We start from the raw sequence: 23418 nt of genomic DNA, 5'->3' as shown, positions 1-23418 counted from the left end.
TGAGAAAAAACATTTTGAAATTAAGATTGCTTCTCTTCCTGATGGACAAGAAAAATCTCAGATTTTGTCTCAACTTCGAAGGCTTGAAATTGAAAACTTAGCTCACAAAACGAGAGCTGAAGTATTTTATGATAAAAAAAGAAAAGCTCGTTTGAGAGCTAGGCAAGATGTCACAACAATAGCGATTGCAATGGATTTCTCAAAAAATCTTCCTGTACCGAACATAACTACAAACGACGTGTATTACAAAAGACAGCTGAGTTATTACATGTTTAATGTTCATGTGCTTGCGGATTCCTCATCTTATTTTTTCGTGTATGATGAGAGTATTGGAAAAAAAGGATCAGACGATGTAGCCTGTCTGATGTAGTCTGTTTAATTTCATATATAATGAAATGGAGGTACAGGTCAAGACTCTTATAATTTTTTGTGACTCATGTGGTGGTCAAAATAAAAATTATACCATCTTTAGAATGCTACATTACTTAGTTCACTGCTGCAATCGCTTAGAATCTGTCACAGTTATATTCCCGATAAGAGGACACTCTTACATGGAGTGCGATCGTAATATGGCCTACTTAAATCAAAAGGCTAGAATTGAACTTCCTGAAGAATGGGCTGAACATGTGCGTGGAGCTCGACAGAGATCGAAACCTTTCAATGTCATCGAATGCTCACAAGATGCATTCAAGGGCTGGACTGCATTTCTAAAACCATTTTACAAAAAAACTTGTCCTTTTCCCATAAGACCTGTGCGTGAATTTAGAGTCCAGAAACAACACCCACGGCTCATGTTTTACAGAAATTTTAATAATTGTCCGTGGGCATCAAGTGTGGTCAACACACCAGTTTCTTTTCGGTCTATGAAGGCAGTTAATGAGGACGAATTCAAATTACCTGGTTTGGCTTACAAAGAAAGGCTACCTATATCAACAGCAAAATATAATGACCTGCAGTCCTCATCGGGCAAGACAATATAATGAATTGTCTTGCCCGATGAGGACACAGCGAACAATCCAGTGCCCGAAAAACCGACCCCTGGTCCTTCTAAAACAGGCTCAATAAGGAAGATGCAAAAATAATATTTATGAAAATTTTGTTATTAAAATGCTTACTTTTTTTTGTAAGTAGTTTCTTGTACTTTTTTGTTTAAAAACATTGTTGAATATGTGTTACAATAATTACTGTATATTTTTAGGTGGATATATTAAGTGAATTTCTAGATGTTGTCAAAGAAAAAGATTGTCAAGCAAATATTCTTCGCTACTTTCGAGAAGACCAACAAACTATAAGCATTCATAAACTGTGTTCAAGTTTGATTGGAAAGTTGGACTCTCCACAATCATTTCTTGAAATATTATCAAAGCAAATGATCACTGATAATATTAATATGATTTTTTCCACCACCAAACGTCAAAGTGACTCACCATTGTGGTTTGAGTTGAGGTAAGTAGAAAGCTTAGTTTTATTTCTGTATTTATTACAAAAAATAAGTATTTCCAGAAATATAAAATAAATCAGACAAACTCACTTTTAGGCTTTATAATAAACTTTTTTAATATTTCAGCCATTTCCCAACAAATTTTAGAAAATATTCTGCTTGCTGTCGTTTCGTGAATATCAAAATCTTCAGCTAAAAATGAAAATGGTTCATTCAGCCGCAACTGTTTTCAAAACTAAACAAATATGGTACAGTTTACAATTTAAATGTTTTTGCAGAAGTTCTATAAGAATAATACAAGAAAGTGGAATCCCTATATATAACTGAGGCTGTGTCATTATCCGACTCATTGTTATATCACGTAACTGTTTTGATTGTTTACGTTCACTTAAAACAGATTCTGAAGTGCTACCAGTCTCTTCTTCAGGTTTAAATAAACTCCGGATACTGTCAATGTCACTGGAGTCTGAGTATATAAATTTATACGTATTCACTTTTATTGGCGATGTTTTGCAGTCCCTTACATTGACTTGCTTAGTTGACAAAGCTACAGTCTTTTGGGGTATTTTTATTTCTGCTTGAACTTACCTCGATCGTTTATAGGGATATATAGCCACTTGTACACTTTTATCATTGGATATTGGACATATTTCAATATTCTGTGAATCAGGTGTTTCGGTGTTTAATGAACATTCTGAAGATGGATCTGAAATATGAAAAAAAAAAATTAGTTCTTCATTAGAAAACAGTATTCTAATATTATAAATTTGAAAGTTTAAATATTGTTCTGTCTCCAGTACAAGAAGAATATATCTGAAAGAATAAATCAAAATTATACCTGGTGTACTTTCAATGCTCTCAAGAATTTCACGTCTTTTCCTTTTCATGAATACCTACTGGGTTTAAGTGGGTTTTGGTGGCATCATTCTATTCTGGCACTCAAAAATATGTGGTACCACGTCTTTTTTCAGGAAAAGTTTTCCTCCAAACATTTTAAACTTCATCCAATTTTCGACATCGTTCTCCAACTGTAAAATAAAAATTAAGTCAGACAAGATTGGTAATTTTATTATATTTAAGTATAGTATTTAAGAATTACTAACGTTTTTTGCTTACAAGCATGAAACAGATGCGTTTATAGGTAAGGTATAAAATATTTGCCGACTTACATCAAAGTGGTCTTCACAGCATCGAATGATGGTCTTTGGAGAATACTTATCCGTTCTCCTCGCAGCTTGGAACCACTTTTTTCTCAGTTTGGGATCAGAAGGCCCAGTTAAAAACAATTTATTAGGAAATTTGGTTGAAGTTGATGGACACAATGGCACGAAACATGAGTCAATGCGGCTATTTTTGGTGCTGTTGTTGTAATCACCCGATGTTGATGGGATGTCCATTTTTAGTTTTATCAAAATATATCTTGAAAATAGAGAAAATTTTGAAAAAAGCCAGCGACGGTAAAAAACATTGAACAGTGACAAACATTGACAAACAGGTATGACGTCATCGGAACTATAGGTCCGTTTCCGCGCGAAAATTTAAACTGTCAGTTTCAAAACGCATTTTTTGCAAAAAAATTAGGGTTTTTTTAATTTTTAAAATACTTGTGGTCTATTCTACATGGAATGCTTTACAATGAAAACATAAATAAAAATATTGCATCTTCCCTATTTGGGAGGACTTCGATGTCGAAGTTTCGCGATTGATACCAGAAAATCCAACAGCAGCCGGAATCGTGGAATTTGATAAATATATTTACAGGAGCCGTTGATCAGCCGGCATCAAGATCCGCTGCAGTGGTGGAGGGATCTGCTCCGTGAAGGTGGGTTCAATCACGTCGGGGTCACCACTTTAGGGAACAGCGAGTAAAGTTCCCTAAGAAAAGGAGGATCCTCCGACCAGGCGAGGTGATCATGCCTGGCGGGCTTTCTGCCCAACTGTTGTTCGTTGGGATTTTCTATCCGTGTTAATTCGTATGCAAACTTCATATGTGCGATGCAGGATATTTGTGACGTCATCCGTTGATTTGCTCGTCGATAGTCTATGTGCGACATCTGTCATCTGTCATCTGTCACGTGGCAGGTGTCGCCACAAGGGTTTACGAATTACGAGAAGAAATTGGATTGTTTTTTGAAAATCAGAGAACACAAAAAGAAAAAGAATATTATGCAAAAATTAAAGACCAAACATTTATTCTAAAAATGGCGTACCTTGCTGATTTTTTCACTGAAATTAATAGTCTGAATATTTCACTGCAAGGAAATGAAACGAATATTTTGACGTTGCAGGATAAAATCGCAAGTTTTTTGCGCAAATTGGAACTTTACCAACGCAGAGTTCAAGCTGGTGATGTGTCAATGTTTACACAACTAAGTGAGCAATTAGTAAATAATAAACAAGAGAAAATCACGTTTGAAAATTCCGTGGTTCAACATTTAACTGCCGTGATAGACTCACTGCAGCAATATTTTCCGAACATGGACAGTCGTGAGTCCTACTCCTGGATTTTAAGACCATTTTCTACTTGATATTTTCAAGGACGAAGATGTGTCAGCGAAAGTAGAGTTTCTCGGGCTGCGTAAGAATAACTCATTGAAATTTGATTTTCAAAATGATAAACTAAGCACATTTTGGCGAAAAACAGCTGCAGAATATCCCATTATAGCTGACAGAGCTTTAAAAATGTTGATTCCATTTTCTACAACTTACAGATGTGAAACTGGTTTCTCAACTCTTGTTACATTAAAAACAAAAGCCAGAAACCGTCTGAATGTTGAGCATGACATGAGATGCGCGTTGAGTGAAACCGAACCTAATATTGTCAAACTTGCGAATGCAAAGCAATTTCAACCTTCACACCATTTAACTCCAAGATTTACACATTACTTTACTTTACTAGTTACCTAAACGTGCAATTTCTTAGAATTTAATTAGATAATAAACATATTTTCGTTCGAATTTGTGTGGTTTTAATTATTTTAAATTGGCTAGGGGTAAACTCAATTCCCATACTTGTTCACAGGGGTAGTGACATTGAAAAGGTTAGGAACCACTGCTCTAGTGGCTGATCAAAACAACAATATAAGTAAAATAGAGTATTACATACCCAAAAGAGGTCATTCATTCCTTCCCAACGATAGAATGTTTGGGACAGCAAAGAGGCACATTAGAAAAAATGACAGAATTTATACGCCAACTGAATATGAAAACCTTATAGCTGAGGCTAATGAAAAATTTGAAATAGTAAGACCTTTAACTTCACGGTTTTTGACATGGGCAAAAAAAGGCCGTTTGTTATATGTGGGACGAATCGGTGGCAAAACGTGGCGCAAATGAGGTTAGCAGTTACCTCCTAGATTTTATACACACTAATGTTGACCAAGGGGTCAAAGAGTTTCGATTTTGGTCAGATAACTGTGCTGGCCAAAATCGTAACCGCTTTGTAGTATACTCTACGTTTACGCAGCGAGAAAGTACAACATATCCATAACACACAGATTTTTACAAAAGGGACACACCCAAAATGAGGGCGACAGTGTACACTCTGTCGTAAAGAGGGCTTCTCAAACAAAAACTATATTTACCCCTCATGAATGGCGTTTATTAGTAAGATGGGCTAAGAATGAAGGAGAACCCTATGTTGTACGCAATGTAACCCAAAATGACGTATTTGATTTTAAGTGTCTTGTTAATAATAAGATTTGGCTGAAAGACATTAAGGGCAAGAAAATTAACTGGAGTAACATTCGCGAAGTTCATGCAGATGGTAGTGATCCTAACAAACTGTTTTTTAAATATGACTTGACTCAATCTGATTATGATATTTTAGTGATCCGCGGTAACACGAGGAACTCTGTGCTTACCGAATTAAAACCTGCATATTCTGAACCTATTTTGATCCCTGCTTCTAAATATAAAGATTTAATTGATATGTACCGGTCAGAAGTGATTCCCTTAGAGTATCATACATACTTTAATTCTTTACCACATCAAGTTATTGTTAATGTTTCTGAAGAATCAGATAATGATTTATCGGAATAATAAATATTTTTATCTTTTTTTTACTTATTTTAGAACAGAATTCTTCAGTAGGTACCTACATAAAAACAGTTACACTCGTTTTTTTTTTATGAGACATGCCGGTAATCGAGCAGACGTATTACCTGATGGTAAGCAATCGCCGCCGCCCATGGACACTTGAAACACCAGAGGCTTTACAAGTGCGTTACTGGCTTTTTGGGAGTCAGGAATTTAAGGGTTGTTGTTCGGGAATGGGGATGGGGAAGATTGGGAAGGGGGGAATTGGGCCTCGTTTTTAAATACTACTTTTTTCAACACAGGTTTTCAGGTTGGAGAAGAATTTAGAAACCGAAAAGGTTACTTTTCCCTGAATGTGCAAGCAGTATGTAATGCCAATCTGCTTTTCATGAATGTGGTGGCTCGCTGGCCTGGCTCTGCTCATGATGCCACTATATTCAATGCTTCCGAACTGCGTGGTAAGGACATATACCTATCTGTAAGTATTTACTTTTTCACATAATTTAAACAGAAATAAAGCATCTTTTTTTCAGCACAATGTGAAAGTGGATTATTTGGCAACGGATGGTTGCTGGGAAATAGTGCGTATCCTCTGAAGCCTTACCTTTTACCACCACTATTAAACCCGCAAACATAAGGTCAAATATTGTACAATGAAGCGCATATCCGAACAAGAAATTGCATTGATAGGTAAGTTGACAATTTCATACATACGTTATAATGTTGTTACTTTATTTGTACTATTCTACCATAACTCACATCTGTAATATCTGAAGGGTTAGGCAGAACCGCACCTACATTGTACCAGTTATGTTTAAGTTCCATGTAATAGAGAGCAAATCTATTGCCAACAACCGGGGACATCCAGACTCCGTGGCTGCCACTGAGAAATTCTAGATGGAAAAACCCAATAACACTGCCCAACATAGGATTTTGGAAGGAGGTGTTATTATACTATAAGTGTTGTATTTGGATATCACTATTTATAATTGAATTAAACTGTAGCAAGAAAATTAATTACCGTAGGTTTTAGATGTTTCGGGGTATGGAAGCGACGATTTCCTGTTGTGGCTTTGGCTTTGCGCCTGAATCTTTTACGAGCTCACTCTGTAATAATAGCTACAGCAGTGCTGCATAACATTTGTTGTTTAACCCCTTGTCTGACGGTATATAAGACACAATAGAAAACACATTGTGTCTCGCGTAGATCTGCGTTCCGACAGACAACGGGTTAAAGAGTTTAGTAGATGTACCTCCGGAGATAGAAATTCCAAATGCAGAGGCAGTGCCTGTTGCCAGTAATGCTGATGAAATGAATAATTCTATGCAAAGAGACTTATTGATTGCAGAATATTTCAATAAGTGAGTATTACTTAAAAAAAATAGAATAAACATTTTTTTTTCAGTTTACACTAATGGATGAAGATATCAATAGTAGGAGTAATAATGAACTGCTAAGTATTGATTCTCTGATAAATGTAATGAAAAGTAATAAAATGTAAATTATGTTTTATTTTACAACTGTTTGAACGCGTCAGAAAAATTAGACATAGAGCTTAAGACAATTATGTATACATATAAACCCTTTGAATACCATAACTAGAGACATACTTAATAGAAATACAATATTTTGAAAAATATTTAAACTTTAAAACAACTGCTTCTGGTTAGACTGGATGCTGACTCCAACATAGTTGGGAAGGCTCGGCAGATCACGATCACCCAAATTAAAAATAATGTGTTTTATTTTATTGCAGACAGGTGGTGGCAAACCAGATTACATTCTACCCGATGAAATCCTAGAGAAAGTGACAAGTGTTTTGGGATCCACATGTAGTGGGTTTGAACAGAAAATGTCATCTTTGAATTGGACAATGCTGATGATTGGATGCAAGTTCCTGAACAACTTGACACACAATGATGCATTAGTTAACATCTCCGGAGATAGAAATTCCAAATGCAGAGGCAGTGCCTGTTGCCAGTAATGCTGATGAAATGAATAATTCTATGCAAAGAGACTTATTGATTGCAGAATATTTCAATAAGTGAGTATTACTTAAAAAAAATAGAATAAACATTTTTTTTTCAGTTTACACTAATGGATGAAGATATCAATAGTAGGAGTAATAATGAACTGCTAAGTATTGATTCTCTGATAAATGTAATGAAAAGTAATAAAATGTAAATTATGTTTTATTTTACAACTGTTTGAACGCGTCAGAAAAATTAGACATAGAGCTTAAGACAATTATGTATACATATAAACCCTTTGAATACCATAACTAGAGACATACTTAATAGAAATACAATATTTTAAAAAATATTTAAACTTTAAAACAACTGCTTCTGTTTTCACTGGATTTTTACTCCAACATAGTTGGGTAGGCTCGGCAGATCACGATCACCCAAATTAAAAATAATGTGTTTTATTTTATTGCAGACAGGTGGTGGCAAACCAGATTACATTCTACCCGATGAAATCCTAGAGAAAGTGACAAGTGTTTTGGGATCCACATGTAGTGGGTTTGATGTTCCATTTGGTGGTGATGGAGCAGGTGCTACAGAAAATGTCATCTTTGAATTGGACAATGCTGATGATTGGATGCAAGTTCCTGAACAACTTGACACAAATGATGCATTAGTTAACATCCAGGATGAATCACTTTTGCCTACAAGTACAAAAAAGAGGGAAAAAGACTTTTGTTCCCAGGCTGGGACGTCAGAAGGCAACACAGGCGAACAATCAAAACAGAGTATCAAACAGTACCCTATGAAAAAAGAGTACTTTAGCAAGCCATTAGTTTTAATTGTCTCTAATATTAAAATATGTAAACTTTCTGTCGGTCTTTGCCCCAAAAACAAGAAGACGCAATCATTGCTGCACACCACAAACACAAGTTTCCTAACCAAGAAAATCTATCGCTTGCAAAAGGCAAATGAAAGCTACAGCAACAGTTAACCAGTTATCAACGAATACAAGTAATGTTAAGCCTATAAATTTTCCCTACAGGGAGGCAGTGGGAGCACTATTGTTTTTGTCATTGGTATCTAGACCTGACATAGCCATGCTGTAAATGTTGTTAGTAGATATGTCAATAACCCAGGTCCATCCCATTTTACAGCTGTAAAAAGAAATTTCCGTTATCTAATTCATTCCAAAGATTTATCTATTGTGTATCATGGTAATCATGAATTAGTAAACTACTCTGACTCTGATTATGCATGTGATTTGGATACTAGGAAATCTAACACAGGATATATATTTTTGATGAATGGAGGTCCTGTAACTTGGTCTAGCCGTTAACAGAATACTGTGGCTTCATCCACAACTAAGTCGGAATAGATGGCTGCCAGTGAAGCAGCCGAGGAAATTTTATGGCTTAGGCAATTTCTTTGTGATATTAAGGAGTCACAAGGTGTCTATACAAGACATCGGTGTCACCGGCTGGAGGGGCTGGAATCGCCGGCGTCGCTGCGCACCAGGCTACGCACTTCCCATTTGTATCACGACGGCTTGCCGGCGTCGCTGCGCACCAAGCTGCGCACTTCGCATTCTTACGACGGCGGTGACGCCGTATTTTATTATTAGTTATTAATACACAATCATCTTATTTACTTTATCTTTCGAGTTTTACTCATCAACTCCCGCTGACGCTATCGAACTACATCAATAACACAAGGCTTAATTACTTTAAATGTTCATAATCAGAGTGCAATTAAATTGATTAACTAGATTCTATGTTTTAGAAGACTTCTATGTTTCATAGAAGGGGCAAACATATCTATATAAAATATAATTTAATCAGAGAAAATGTTGCAAAGAAAGTCATCGATATTAAAAACTGGCGGAACGGACAGTTACTGCGCACTGGTCCGAGTGAACGGTTCTATCTGGGGGTTTACGCGAAATATATCCGGTATCCTAACACCGTGTTTCACTCAACCCCCTGCGCCCCACGACCAGAAGAGGCAGTGCTCAATTAGGGATCCCATCTAACTACGATTCCTAAAAAGTTGTTAATTTAAAGTATATGTCAACCGCTAAAATGCCTGCTGATTTGCTAACAAAAGCTCTATGTGCAGTGAAACATTATAAGTTCTTGGATAAATCTATACATATAATAAAATCGTAGAAAAGTGCTGTCTGTACATTGAAAATAAAAATAAAAAAAATAGCAGGGGTTATTGTTATGTCGATGTCGAACCCAAAAATGTAATTAACTTTTTTTTGTCTGTTTGTCTGTTTGTCTGTGCGCGCTAATCTCAGAAACGGCTGATCCGAGTTGGATGCGGTTTTCACGAATATATTGTGGGATGTGCTTAAATTTACATTTAGTGTTTGTTTCATGTCAATCGGTTCATAAATAAAAAAGTTATGTCAAATTAAAGAATCACGTCGAACATTCTATGCTTATACCATTAATCTCCGCAACTATTTGACGGATTTGGTTGAAATTTGGTACAGATATAGTTTAGAACCTTAGAAAGGACATAGTATATTTTTATTTCAAAAATCAAAAAATAAAAATAAGAAATAAATTATTTATAAATAATTCTATGTCGATCGTTACACGACTTCGGTTCATGTTATTGTTTTAATTTATCGAAAAAAAGTAAATAAATAGTAAAAAGGTATGAAAAAAATAATATCAATATAATTAAACTTTTAGTACAAAGAAAATGCCCGAACGGAGTATAAATAAATAATCCAAGTTGTCTTTATCCTCGATAAATAGATCGCGCTATGGTTTCGTTACATTCATTTGGTTGGGTATCGGCCGAGCGCTTCGGTACTATCGTAGAATACGCACTTCCCAGTGTATTATCAGTCGTATGATTATTTGTCTGTAGTGGTCCTGCTGTTTCGTATATTCTAAATTGGTTTCGTTGTATTTGTCAATTAATAAGTTTATTTGTTGGGTTTTCCTGGTTTTTTGGTTAAACTATTTAACGTAGGTTTAGTTTGATATCGATTATTAGTAGTTACTGTAGTTAGTTTTTTTAATAAAATTGTAAGTCTAATTTTTTTTTAATTAGATTAGATTTAAGTCGTTTCTTTTAAATTATTTAGTTTAAGCTTGGTTATTATAGCATAGAGGATAGGTTGTAATATAGTTTCTTTTTTAATTGTTGTAAATTCGTAATTCGTAGCTTTCTTTAGTTTTAAGTTAGTTTAAGTCCGTTTTTAAACTATTTTTTCAATGCCCTAAGTGAGTATACATCTATTAAATTCAAACGCAGAGCTCATTATGTTGATTTTTGAAGAGTTCCCTGGAATATCTTCCACATCTCATTTTTGAAGAGATCCCGCGAGATCGGGAACTATGTGGTTATTAGGTATTAAAATTTTATTGTGTAATTAAGTAAGTTATTGTCTAGATAAAGTGGCGGTGTTGAAATAATATATTAGAACAATAACTTAAACATACTTGTGCTGCTATCTGTTGGTTTCTATTTATATTTATGTACCCCCCCCCCCCCCGTTTTATTATAGTGGTAACTTTTTAACTAATGACCTGTTTTTATTTTTAGTATCACCTGTACTGCTGAACATCAGTGCGAGCAGTACAAAACGATGTTCGGGTTCATACTCTTTTAAAATAGTACAGGAAGTTTTGATGGCAATTTTGAACCTATAATTCACGACATGATATCAAATCCGGTTGCAATTTTACCCATAATTGCTTCCCCAATACCAAACGATAACTCTATAGGACATAAGGATTCAGAGCCATGTGCTGAAGAAGCTGAAGAGTTTTCACACGAATCGGCTGATATTATAGAACCTTCTTTGGATATGACACCAATGCCCTCTCCGAATAACGATATTTTCGAATACAATGTAGCTTGCACTTCGACTCCATTAATTAGAAATTTATCTAATTGCGAAACTGATAATTATTATCAGTGGCTCTACTAGCACTACTGGATGAACAATTATTGTTCACTTGCCATTGCTCAGTAACGCTTCGAGTCAGGATTCTCCTGTGTGCTCGTCAAATGCAAGTACGCCGTCAAGCAGAATTAGGAACGGAGTTCAAAGAGATGAAAAGATTTTAAAGCAACCATGTCCGGTTAATTGTCGACTTAAATGTTTTCAAAGGTTTGATGCACAACAACGGGAACGTATATTTTATTCTTTTTGGTGAATTGGAGATCACTGTCGATAATGGGATTACATCGTCAACCACATGGAAGTAAGGCGATACTAAGTATCCTTCTACTACAAAACTTGTGTCTAGGCGCAACAAATCGATTAAGTATTGCTTGCCTGTAATTGAGTCTAATTCTGACATACCTAATAAGATGTTCGTTTGCAAAACGATGTTTCTAACACTCTCTGTAGGAGAAAGAACTGTTCAAACAGCATTGGCGAATTGGCGCTCAGGTGGTGGCTCTCTCCTCTGATCGACGCGGTGGTACCAGAACTATTGTCATAGACGACGAAATAAAACAGGATGTTTTAAGGCGTTATGTACCGTAAAATGGGGCGAATAGGGTCTAGGGGGTGAATTGGGACAAACCTCAAGTTTTATTTGCGACATTAATCACACATTTATGTTACGTATTACATTTTGTGGTAGGATTTAAATTTGAAGCTTGCAATATTTTTTTTATAATCTGGCAACATTCAGCCATCCTGTCAAATGTATTTAAAAAAAAAACGTACTTCAAAACATTAGGTCAAAGTTGTGTGAAATTTGCTCCTTAAAACATTTTAATTTTCACTGGTGTTTACTAGATTTGTTCAGAAGTGACGTTTTAACCGTTAATTTCAGTTATTTGGGAACGGATTAAGCTATAATGTAAGTGATATAATCTTATTGTTTTTCCTATAATTTAACAAATTCTTACTAAAGTAGAATTGAACAATAATTGGGTCGAACTATGGGGTGTATAGGGTCGTAGATGAGGGGAATCGGGTCAAGAATGGGTTTAATAGGGACCGATCAGGGTTAATTGCGTTAAACGCGAAATACCCAGTGAATTTCAACCGCAAAAACATCGAAAAGCTGAATCTGCTTTATTTGGTTTTACAAAACAAATTACTATGTGTTTATATGTACCCAAGAAGAACAGAGCCGTTATTCTGGTATCTTCGATGCATCACAATAACGATGTTGACGAGGACACTAAAAAGCCTGAAATTATTCTATATTATAATGCAACCAAAGGAGGTGTAGACGAAGCAGATAAAAAATGCTCCAATTATTCAAGCAGCCGCCGAACGAGAAGATGGCCAATGGTGTTGTTCTATTGCATTGTGGATTTGAGTGCTATGAACGCTTACATATTATATAATATGCATCAGCTCAAAAGTGCTGATAGAGGAGATTTTCTAAAATCATTAGCGCGTTCATTAGTGATACCTCATATGCAACGCCGCGTTGTCTGCAATCAACTGCCACGGGAATTACGGCTTGTTATAAAGCGAGTTCTAGGTGAAGATATGGTCGAAGAAGATGAGCAAGGTCATCACTCTGGTCAAGGCAAACGAAGGGCATGCAAGATTTGTCCATCTAAATTACACAGAATGACAGTGTACACGTGTGTTGGGTGTAACAATCCCGTATGTCTGCAATGTTCTAATCCCCTGTGCAAAAATTGCCAGTAATTTATGCCAAATTGAGTAGTTGTCAGAATTTTTGTATTTTATTTTCAGAAGTTACTTTTTTGTTTTTTTGTTACTTTCAACCTTAGACTTTAAGTTAAAAGTAGTGAGTTTGTTATATTATAGTTTAGGGTATATAAAAATACTAAAATACAGATCTCATGTCGAAAAAGTCTAAATGCCCTCACTATTATTTGTTCCTATTTTTTAAATATAAATAAATATATAAATAAAAACGTATAAATTCATTAATATGTCTTTTATTACATACTACTGATATAATACATATATAGTTTCAAAACATTCCAATTATAGTTTCCGAAAAAATCTACATTAAAAGTTGTAGCCTGTGAGACGACACGTCACCTATAGTGTTATAAATTTTTCACGTCACTAGTTAAAGGATATCTGTAAGAATTTTGACATTCATTTCGTCTTTTTACCGGCAAATTCAACACATCTCACACAGCCGCTGGATGTGGCGTTTTTCCGCCCGATGAAAGTAGCCTGGCGTCAAATTCTTCAAAAATGGAAGAAAACGGACGGCCGTTCACTATCATGTGTACCAAAAGGTTGCTTCCCAAGGATGTTAAAGTTGCTCATGGATCAAATTAATATAAATTCGGAAAATAATATTAGAGCAGGATTTCGTAAGACTGGTAAGCATTATAGTGATACAGATAATTCATTTTACTATGTTTTCTTTAATATATTAAAGTACCTATCCTGAAATAAATTATAATTATATGAATGTTCCTTTATTATGTATCAGTCCATTAAATCCTAATGAAGTGTTGGCAAGATTACCGGAAGAGGCGCAGAATGATGAAGAGGCTAAAGAAGCTATAGACAAGTCAGTTTTAAAGGAGACTGGGACTTCTGGGCCCAATTGTTTCTGATTGGAATAAGTGGAGTTATGGCTTAAAAAAAAGGTTATTTTTTTTCTATTTCATACTTTCATCAACGCAATTTACAATCTGGGAAATAAAAAATCCAATAATTAAGTTAGGGTTACGAAGTAATTGGAATATCGATTCAATTGTAATCGATTTACGGTACAGAGTTCATACTATTTACGAAAATGCTTTAAGTATTTCTATGATGATCGGATGATTTATTTAATTAAAATAATAAAATCTATTAGAATTACAGTATTCAGAGTTAAAACTAAATAATTATCTACATAATTAATATAAGTCGATTCACATTTAATCATCGATTATTATATTTTTAATCTGTGCAACCCTGACTTGACATTGACATGCAATCAATGACATCGATCGGCACCAAGTATATGTTTAACGTCTTTGTTTTTTATTGATATTTTTCTCGACCCGGCTTTCCTACGGACTTGTGATCTTCCTCCGTCTACGGCCCTTGCCTTGCTACCATACTGGACACCGAGAACCCCGCTTAAACGTTGAACTTGGACTTGTTATTTTGGATTCTACGAACAGCCTACCGATAGGATATTGATCGACATCATGGATCGTTGTATAAATTGTGGCATAGCGACTAGTCGCTGCAATACACTAGGGCATCGAGCTTTGGATGACGAAATTATATTAGCAGTGATTCGAAAATGGCGTGAACCACAATCAGTAAGTACTTACTCACTTCCTATTTCTTAACTTACTAGCGTCTACGGTTGGTGGCTTGCACTCTTTTTGTTATATGTTTGTTTTCCTTCATAAGAACTCTCATGTTTTCACTAAAAAATAAAGTATATATAGGTAAACATTTAAAAGTCACTACATACATTACATTGAACTAAGTAACTATTGAACACAGTAAATCAAATCATTAATTCGCATAGAACGTAGGGTATTGTACAATAAAGTTGTTATAAATATTTATTGAGCCGGGTATATTCTGCCTCAGTAGGTCGATATTTTGAAAGTAATAATGTTTTCTTTTATTAATAACTTTTTGCATATTTCAGGTAAACAGCAATGACCATGTTTGCTGGGACCTGGCTCAAAGATCACCTCTTGGTGAAGCTAGAAAACTTGGCCACCGTAGTATTTGTCTCCGATGTGGACGTTCTCTGGCATCTAGAGTCAGCCATTTACTACACACTGGCTCACCTCGTGAATTGAGAATTTATAATGTTATTCAAGAATGGATTATGCCTAGAGCTGTAAGTTGAATCATACAAACACAGTTTACATAGTATTTTTTTATTTATTTAATTAATTCAGATGGAAAACCAACAGCTATACTTAAATGAATTAAAAAAATTGATTATATAACATTGAGCCAATTATAGGTTTTCACAGTTAAAGATAATATAGATTAAAGGTGATCTAAAGGATCACTAACAGCACAAACACGAAAGCATGAATAATGATAATGCTTACGCTAATAATTAATTTAATGCGTTAATGTTGCAGTTCAAATATATTTTTTAAATACTTAAATGATCATGTATTGTTTGTTGTAGATAGAAGTTACCAGTCGCATATGCCATGCTTGTTTGGTAGCTGCAGACAGAGCTGCTGTCTTATGGCCTGTCGCCCATCAACTTCTTCTCAAGCAAGTCGAATTGAAGAAATACAGCCACCAGTACAATTTCTTGCTGTTGACCTTCCTGTTGAAGAAACACAGCCACCGGAACAAGTTCTTGCTGCTGACTCTTCCGTTGAAGAAGTGCAGCCACCAGTACAAGTTCATGCTGTTGATCTTCCAGTTGAAGTAATACAGCCACCGGCACATGTTATTGCTGCTGACCCTCCAGTAGAAGAAGCCAGAAGAAATCAGCTGGAACCTACTATTGTATTACCAGATTACATGAGAGCTATTGAAACAGAAAGGAGATGCTTTATTGAAGGATGCCAGAGAACAGAGAGGTACAGGGTTCCACTTTCTACCAGAAAAATGTTGCTCAGTCGGTATAAATATTATGTCCCTGAGAATAATCGTCTGTGTGACAGGCATTTGGTTATAGAAGCTTGGGATTTTCTTACCAGTTTGAGAAATAATTATGTACAGACTTTTACAGCAAAACATATCCAGGATATGATGTCCTTAAAAGAAGTTGTACAATTAGGATTACTTAATTTTAAAAATATAGATGAAATGGAAGACCATATCGTTCACACATGGATAGGGTTAAACAAAACACAGTTCCATCAAATGTTTAATGAGGTCTCTCAGTTATTAGAAATACCTAAACTACCTAAAGCTAGGGACTAGCTTTAGCAGCATATTTAATTAAACTTAGAACTGGGGATTCTAATGAGAGGTTGTCAACTTTATTAGCTGTCTCTAGGCGAACTCTAGAAAAGTGGTTGCACCAAGTGAGAGATCTGCTCTATGAGTATTTTGTACCTAGACACCTAGGTTTACACCACATTAATAGGCAGCAAATTGTGCAAAGAAATCTTTCAGTACCTAAAACATTGTTTGGTAACTTTAAGGGAGTTGATAGGCCCATTGTAATATTTGATGGAACATATTGTTACATTGAAAAGAGTTCGAATTACTCATACCAAAAAATGACATATAGCTTGCATGAATATCGTAATTTAATGGTATGTGCCGATGGCCATATAATTGATGTGCTGGGCCCCTATCCAGCCACCACTTCAGACGCTGATATAATGAAAAACGAATTTTCAAACGGAAAACCCCTACGGGAATACTTCCGTCAAGGTGATGCTTTTATACTGGATAGGGGCTTTCGTGATTCATTGCCCTTATTGCATCAATGTGGATATAGGACTTATGTGCCTGCCATGGAATTAATATGTACTAACGTACAACTGGAAGGTTGACTCGGCATCAATTGCCAAAGCAATTCCTACCTTAAGCCATTATAACACAGTTGATTTTTAATGTAAGGAAGAAAAAAGTCTAGAAAGAGACTTACTTTTCAGTCGCCTTGTTTCTCTCGCACAGTTGCCAATGTACAATATTTATTTGACATAGTGGTAATTAAAAAATCTTCACTGAATGCAATATCTCATTGAAATGTATTATGATGTATGAATTAATCGCTTTGCAATTTCCGCTTGCAATAAACATAAACAATTATTAATAAGAAACACTTTGTTTATTAATAATATAGATTTTTATAAGAACAAAGGAAGTTGATAATTGTATTTCTGGTAACATTGTGTTACAAATTAAGCAAATTTCGCATACAATATGGCGACTGTTTGTTGTTGATGACGCTATCTGAAAGTTTGTGAAGTTGCGAAGTTTTATTTTATGTGTCGTTCTGGTTCCCGTTTTTATTGCAAACATGGTCCAGAATTGTATTGTGAGTGGTTGCAAGAGTGAGTCGTATCCAGGTTGTGGGATATCTTTTCACAGGTAAGAGAATTTTATTTTGGTTAAGTAGTGCCTCCCTCTCATACGAAATTTGCGGACAGTTCTTTAAAGGTGCGCTGCTAAAATTAATATTCAAGAAAAAAATCTTAAACGTTGTTGTTCAACATAATTCTGTTAATAAGTTGTTTGACATGCTCTATTTTTTGTTTTATATACCTATTACAAACTCGGTTTTTCCTTTTGTTAATATGTCATCGATAATTGTACAGTTATAGATGCAAAGTGCGCCGAATGTTAATTATTTGAAAATTAATCGTTATATTTTTCAAGCCGACACGCTCCGCGATTCCTAAAGTCAGCGATTACCGTTGACGTTTATTTTTAGGCACATTCTTTAAGTTCATGTTAATTTCAGATTTCCAACTAATGAAGAAGTCAGAATTAAATGGATTGAGACATTGCAAATCAATAAGCAAATATCAAAGTACAGCGTTGTTTGCAGTTTACACTTCAAAAAGGAAGACTTTTTGACAGAAGCTAAAAAGAAGTTAAAACCCCAAGCTATTCCTTCTATTAAACCTAAGGTAAAATTCTAACAGTATCAAAATTAATGCTTACTCAGTTATATCTATGAACCATTTGGCTATACAGAGGACTGTAATGTGGTCCAATACTAGTAGTATTGACTAGTGTTTGCACTAAATAATATTTTGTCACCAGCCACCAACCCCGTTTACAATAATTCCTTAAAATTTCATCATCTTCATCACTCAGTGGTTTTCTTTTCACATTTCCGTAATATACAGGTACAGATAATATTTAATGCTTTATAATACATAAATGCTTTGTTTATTTGCAAAATTTCGTTTTATTCTTTTAGATTTTTCCTGAATCGAAGAAGATAACGGTTTTAAGTTCTATCCCACTGGCTGTACCCGTGTCGTGTAAACCTGGAACGTCGGGAGAACCAGCCGTGAAAAAAATAAAATTGCAAGCTGAGATAAGCACTCAGACATCTCAAGTAACATCTACGCCAAGGAAAGTTAAGTTGCAACGAGATATCAAAATATTGAAACAGAAAGTTAAGAGAAGAGATGTGAAGATCAAAAATTTTAAATCTATTTTAAATTTAATGAAAAACAAATGCTACAATTATAGGGAATTCGAAAATGTAATTACACATAACTTTTCAAATATTTTTAATCAGTTGAACACCAGAAAGTCTGACCGTGGTATAAGATTTACGGATAATTTCATCATCAAATCATTTGCTCTCACTGTGCATTTTTATTCAGCTAAGGCATACCGATTCTTGAGGAATTATTTGTGTTTACCTCATCCATCAACATTACGAAGGTTACTGTCAACTCATAATTGTAATGTTGGCTTTATGTCCGAAGTTTTAAACCATTTAAAAACATGCTGCTTCTGAAAATACTAATTTGAAGAATGTTGCATTAATTTTTGATGCTATGTCTATTAGAGCAGAATTAAGATATGACATAAAAACAGATAAATATTGGGGCTATGTTGACTATGGCGGAATTATGCCTGGCGATGCTGAAACACTGGCCACAGAAGTTTTAATATTTCAAATTGTTTCGTACACTGAGAAATTTAAATGTCCCATCGCATACTTTTTTATTAATAAATTATCTGCTGACGTACAATCTCAATTAATATTGGCCTTTTTTTTTTTTTTTTTTTTTTTTTTTTTTAGGGTGGAAAATCATCCAATGACTTCTCCCGCCTTGGGCGAGGCGAGAGGGAGTGTCAACTCTTACTGACTAAAAACCACCCCGTTCCTACTCCTGCCCTTCGAGCCGGAGCCCCGGTAAACCCGCTAGGTTGTCCGCAGCTCCGGATTAGGCATCAGCCCTACTGGGCCCCATCTGTGGTGGTCTGATCGGCTCTATGAGGCGCGCGCAGAACGCGACGCGCCGTACGCACGGGTCTGGTTCTGGTCGGGCGGCGAGCTACCCTTGCTCGTCGTCCGCAGACCCGCACTTACGGTGGCCGGAGATCGTCGCGCGATCCCCGACGCCCGGAGTGTCTCTCGCGACGGCTGGGGCGTGAAGAGGTTCTTTCTCTCACGCGCCCCGCCTCCTCCTTAAAGCATGACTGCTTCGCAGAAGGAGGAGACGGCATCCCAGTCCCCCTCGCTCCGCACCATGGCTTGTATCAAAACGCGAGAGGGCGCCGTCGCCGACCACATCCCTGATTTGCTCAGCCCACGCAGGGCAGACCGCAAGCGTATGTTCCACCGTGTCCTCCGGGCGGTCGTCGCAGTGATGACACCCGGGCGTTTCCTCCCGCCCATTCAGAAACAGGAACCTACCGAAGCTTCCATGTCCGGTAAGCACCTGCGTCAGGCGGTAGGTGAGGACGCCGTGGCGCCTCTCTAGCCACTCCTCAAAGATTTACCGCTGCAATGACAGCGAGCCCAGCCCTCGGTTGCGACAGTCGCTGTTGCCATTCCGCCATGAGATCGCGCCGGAGCTCGTCCCGCCACGCACTAATCTGGCGCGGCAGTGGAGTTTCGCCCCGGCGACGCGCATCGGCGCGCAAACTAAAGACGCGCGCGAGCACCTTCGCCTCCAAATCCCACGGCGGGAGTCCGGCAAGGAGGTTAGCCGCCTCTCCGGAGATCGTGCGATATCCGCGGATCACTCGAATGGCCATGACCCTCTGGGACGTGAGCAGCGCCCGGGCTGGCCGCCGCATCAGGTTCGGCGCCCACACAGGGGCTCCGTAGAGGGCCATGGACCGCACGATCCCCGCGTACAACCTCCGGCAGGAGGCATTTGGCCCCCGAGGTTGGGCAGGAGCCGCTTAAGTGCAGCCCCCGTCCGTTCCAACTTAGGAGCCAAACGTCGAAAATGCTCCACGAAGATGTTGCATTAAGTTCCATCGACTGTCGAGGACGAAGTCCTAGGTACTTCATCGTCGTCTCGACGCCGATGGTAACCCCTCCTGCCGTTATTTGGGACCCATCCGGAGGTGGCGCGTTCCCGCGGCCATGAAAACACATGGCCTCGGACTTGTGGAGCGTACCTCGAGTCCCAAATTAATATTGGCTGCGATAAGATTTTTAGGTGACATTAATATTACAGTGAGATCCTTGACTTGTGATGGAACCATAACTAATTTTAAGACATACGAGTTATTAGGCTGTAATTTTTCTTTTCTCGGTAATATAAAGACTTCTTTTAAACATCCGCAGAAAGAGTGTGAAGTTCATTGTATAATGGATCCTCCTCATATGTTAAAACTTTGCAGAAATGTTTTTGCTGAGACTTGTTTAACTTCCGAAAAAGGAGATATTAATTTCAATTATGTTAAACAGCTTCATAAGCTACAGGACGAGGAGGGCTTAAAATTAGCAAATAAGTTATCAAGCACTCATATAAACTTTTTTAATAAAAAAATGAATGTTAGGTTAGCATCACAATTATTGAGCTCGTCTGTTGCTGATGCTATAGATTTTTTAAGACAGAGCGGTAACATAATGTTTGTTGGAAGTGAAGCAACTGTCGAGTTCATAAGAATAGTAGATCGCGCTTTTGATGTTTTAAATTGTAAAAATCCGTTCGGTAAAGGATTTAAATCTCCAATGCGATTGCAAAATAAGGAAGTTTGGTATAATGTTTTAAATGAAACTAGAGACTATATGTGTCAACTTAAAATCAATGGAGAATACATTTTACAGCATAGGCGCCGAACGCCTGCTCTTGGTTTTATTATAAACACAATAAGTTTTCCAAATTTGGCTATGGACTTATTGCAAAGTGGTGTATTAACATACTTTTTAACTTATAAAGCTTCGCAAGACCACTTGGAAATGTTTTTTTCATGCTTGCGGGCAGCTGGTGGACACAACGTAATCCAAGTGCATTACAAGTGAGATACGCTTTACGAAAATTACTATTTAAAAATAGCGTAACTCCAAGCGTCAATGCAAATTGTACATTTGTAGATTATGAAACATCACCCATTTTAGAATTTAGGAATACACAAAGGTCTATATTAGATAGCTCTATCCCTACATTGGATCAAACCCAAAATGAAAGGGAACAAATTGATTATTTACTTCGACTTGTCGAGGCAGCTTCACTATCAGAATATAAAAACAATGTTTTATATTATATCGGAGGATACATTGTTACTAAACTATTAAATAAAATTACGTGTCGCCATTGTCAAGGTGCATTATTGGGAAACCGATCAATTAATAAAGAACATGATTATAGTGTAGACATTAATAAAATATTCATCTTTTACTTCGTTTGTTGACAGAGGAGGGTTAAAACATGTGTCGAAGTTTGTTTTCGAAGTGATTTCATATACTGAAAAAGTGTTTATAACCTTGGCCAAAGACTCACTTTTAAAAACGAATAAAAATAAAATAGCAATGTTGATTGTGCAACATTTTTCCTCAGAATTGGATATGCTTATAGTCCCCCCACATCCCGTGACTTCTATTACGTGTGAAGATAGACACGAGGTGGAGTTAGTAAAATGTATAGCCAACAAATATTTAATTTTAAGAATGAATACATATGGGAAGCAAATGACTTTAAGCATTATTGGTAATCGTGCAACGTTGCGCCAAAAACTTCACAAAACTATATTGTTTAGTAATGTCTAGCCTAGACGTTTCAATTAAAATTATTACAAAAATCATATTAAATGGCTTTTAATTGATTTTGTCACCTTACCTTATCCCTCAGTTTGTCCATTGATTTTATTATCAGATAGTCAAACTCTCCCATTCATAACAGGAATTTAAAATAGGCCACGTTGGATATAATATTAGAATGGTGTTCCAGGTCCGGCTTGAGTAAGTATCTAATTAAACACGACTATGTGTCAAGTTGTGAATTGGAAATGGAATGGGCGACGTACGGGCTGTGTGTGGCACGGTACACTTCGAGCTAGTTTCCACGAATTAATTGCCTAGCAAATAGGTAATGTTGAGAACAGCCAGCCATGATACACATGTTCAAATCTGGAGCACACATTTGTTCTTAACCAATTTTAATTATTTATTATCTACTAAATTCCCTATACAGGGTGTATTTCTGAAAACGAAACGCATTCAAGGAGGTAACTCGGCTATCGATTCTCAGTCCAAATCAATAAAAAAATGGAAGGATTTTTTTTTTGTTTTTTTGTACAGTACGGAAATCCGTAAGTAAGAACTACGCCTATCACATTTCGAACGTTATGTAACTAGCTTAAAACGCGGCATTACACACACAAATGCTAACACGTATTTCGATATTATTACCAATTTCCAAATTACCAATAAGAAACCGCGAACTCGCCACTGGCCCCGCCCCCTAGCGCTTCATCCCTATAGCGCATACGCACACGCACATATGCACACGCATTCCGTTCAGTATGTGCTTGTCACTGCCGTGAGAGGGTGTAGTTGCGAATTAGTTCCGCGTGACATTGAAATTCAGTTGCTAATAAGTACCTAAAATCAGTGTTTTCACTATGACAGACAATTTTTCGAATGTTGAATTAGTTGGGATGGTCCGTCTTTACGCCATCAGTGGAAACAACGTGCGTCGTGCCATCCAAATGTTCCGCGAAATGTTTCCGAACCGCCAACCCCCGACACCGGCCGTCATGCTAGCTGCAACCCAGAGGCTACGGGATTTTCGGCAGTTCGACGTTCCTTGGCATGCGGAAGGTCGCGGCAGCCAAGGCCTGCCTGTTGCCTTGCAGGAAGATATCCTGGAGTTCTTCCAGCGAGAGCCACGGGCAAGTACGCGGGAGGCAGGTCGACGGTTTGGAGTACACCACTCTACGGTGTGGCGCCTATTGAAACGGGAAGAACAACATCCCTTCCATTTTCAAAAGGTGCAAGACCTACACGCGAGTGACAACGCCGTACGGGTTGCATTCTGCCGCTGGTTGCTCGATAATCAAGAGGCCAACATTTTGTGGACAGACGAGTGTTTGTTCACTCGAGTCGGGGTGTACAATGTTCACAACGAACACTGGTGGGCACATCGCGACCATAACCCGCATGTCACAAAAC

The 23418-nt window shown here is 37.0% G+C and overlaps 2 protein-coding genes, 1 long non-coding RNA gene and 1 pseudogene across 3 annotated transcripts; 3 read left to right on the top strand and 1 right to left on the bottom strand.

The window, feature by feature from the left end:
• Positions 1–1690: 1690 nt before the first annotated feature.
• On the bottom strand, positions 1691–3987 carry LOC126912484 (uncharacterized). Its single transcript, XR_007707187.1, has 3 exons — positions 2611–3987; positions 2280–2469; positions 1691–2147 (listed from the first exon to the last, which is right to left on the bottom strand). It is a non-coding gene; the product is annotated as an uncharacterized LOC126912484 (long non-coding RNA).
• Positions 3988–4582: 595 nt separating this feature from the next.
• Positions 4583–6871, top strand: LOC118264426 (uncharacterized; annotated as a pseudogene).
• Positions 6872–13349: 6478 nt separating this feature from the next.
• On the top strand, positions 13350–15925 carry LOC118264273 (uncharacterized). Its single transcript, XM_050704788.1, has 3 exons — positions 13350–14692; positions 15034–15231; positions 15535–15925. Exons 1-3 carry the CDS (start codon positions 14576–14578, stop codon positions 15787–15789), a joined length of 570 nt encoding a protein of 189 aa, XP_050560745.1. The 5' UTR covers positions 13350–14575; the 3' UTR covers positions 15790–15925.
• A 941-nt stretch (positions 15926–16866) lies between these two features.
• Positions 16867–19050, top strand: LOC118264422 (THAP domain-containing protein 1). Its single transcript, XM_035576916.2, has 3 exons — positions 16867–17408; positions 17782–17950; positions 18247–19050. Exons 1-3 carry the CDS (start codon positions 17338–17340, stop codon positions 18796–18798), a joined length of 792 nt encoding a protein of 263 aa, XP_035432809.1. The 5' UTR covers positions 16867–17337; the 3' UTR covers positions 18799–19050.
• The last annotated feature ends 4368 nt before the right edge of the window (positions 19051–23418 follow it).

The sequence above is a fragment of the Spodoptera frugiperda genome, chromosome 26 (genome assembly GCF_023101765.2).
Source record: "Spodoptera frugiperda isolate SF20-4 chromosome 26, AGI-APGP_CSIRO_Sfru_2.0, whole genome shotgun sequence".
Lineage (NCBI taxonomy): Eukaryota > Metazoa > Arthropoda > Insecta > Lepidoptera > Noctuidae > Spodoptera > Spodoptera frugiperda.
The sequence above is the reverse complement of the archived record's forward strand: the minus strand, read 5'-3'. Positions and strand labels throughout refer to the sequence as shown.

What these genes read in the sequence shown, in the direction of transcription:
- LOC118264273 (XM_050704788.1), top strand. Translation starts at nt 14,576, where the DNA reads ATGGATCGTTGTATAAATTGTGGCATAGCGACTAGTCGCTGCAATACA. An exon ending in AATGGCGTGAACCACAATCA is followed by an intron (nt 14,693 to 15,033) that starts GTAAGTACTTAC and finishes TGCATATTTCAG; the next exon opens with GTAAACAGCAATGACCATGT. An exon ending in AATGGATTATGCCTAGAGCT is followed by an intron (nt 15,232 to 15,534) that starts GTAAGTTGAATC and finishes TGTTTGTTGTAG; the next exon opens with ATAGAAGTTACCAGTCGCAT.
- LOC118264422 (XM_035576916.2), top strand. Translation starts at nt 17,338, where the DNA reads ATGGTCCAGAATTGTATTGTGAGTGGTTGCAAGAGTGAGTCGTATCCA. An exon ending in TGTGGGATATCTTTTCACAG is followed by an intron (nt 17,409 to 17,781) that starts GTAAGAGAATTT and finishes TGTTAATTTCAG; the next exon opens with ATTTCCAACTAATGAAGAAG. An exon ending in TTCCTTCTATTAAACCTAAG is followed by an intron (nt 17,951 to 18,246) that starts GTAAAATTCTAA and finishes TTATTCTTTTAG; the next exon opens with ATTTTTCCTGAATCGAAGAA.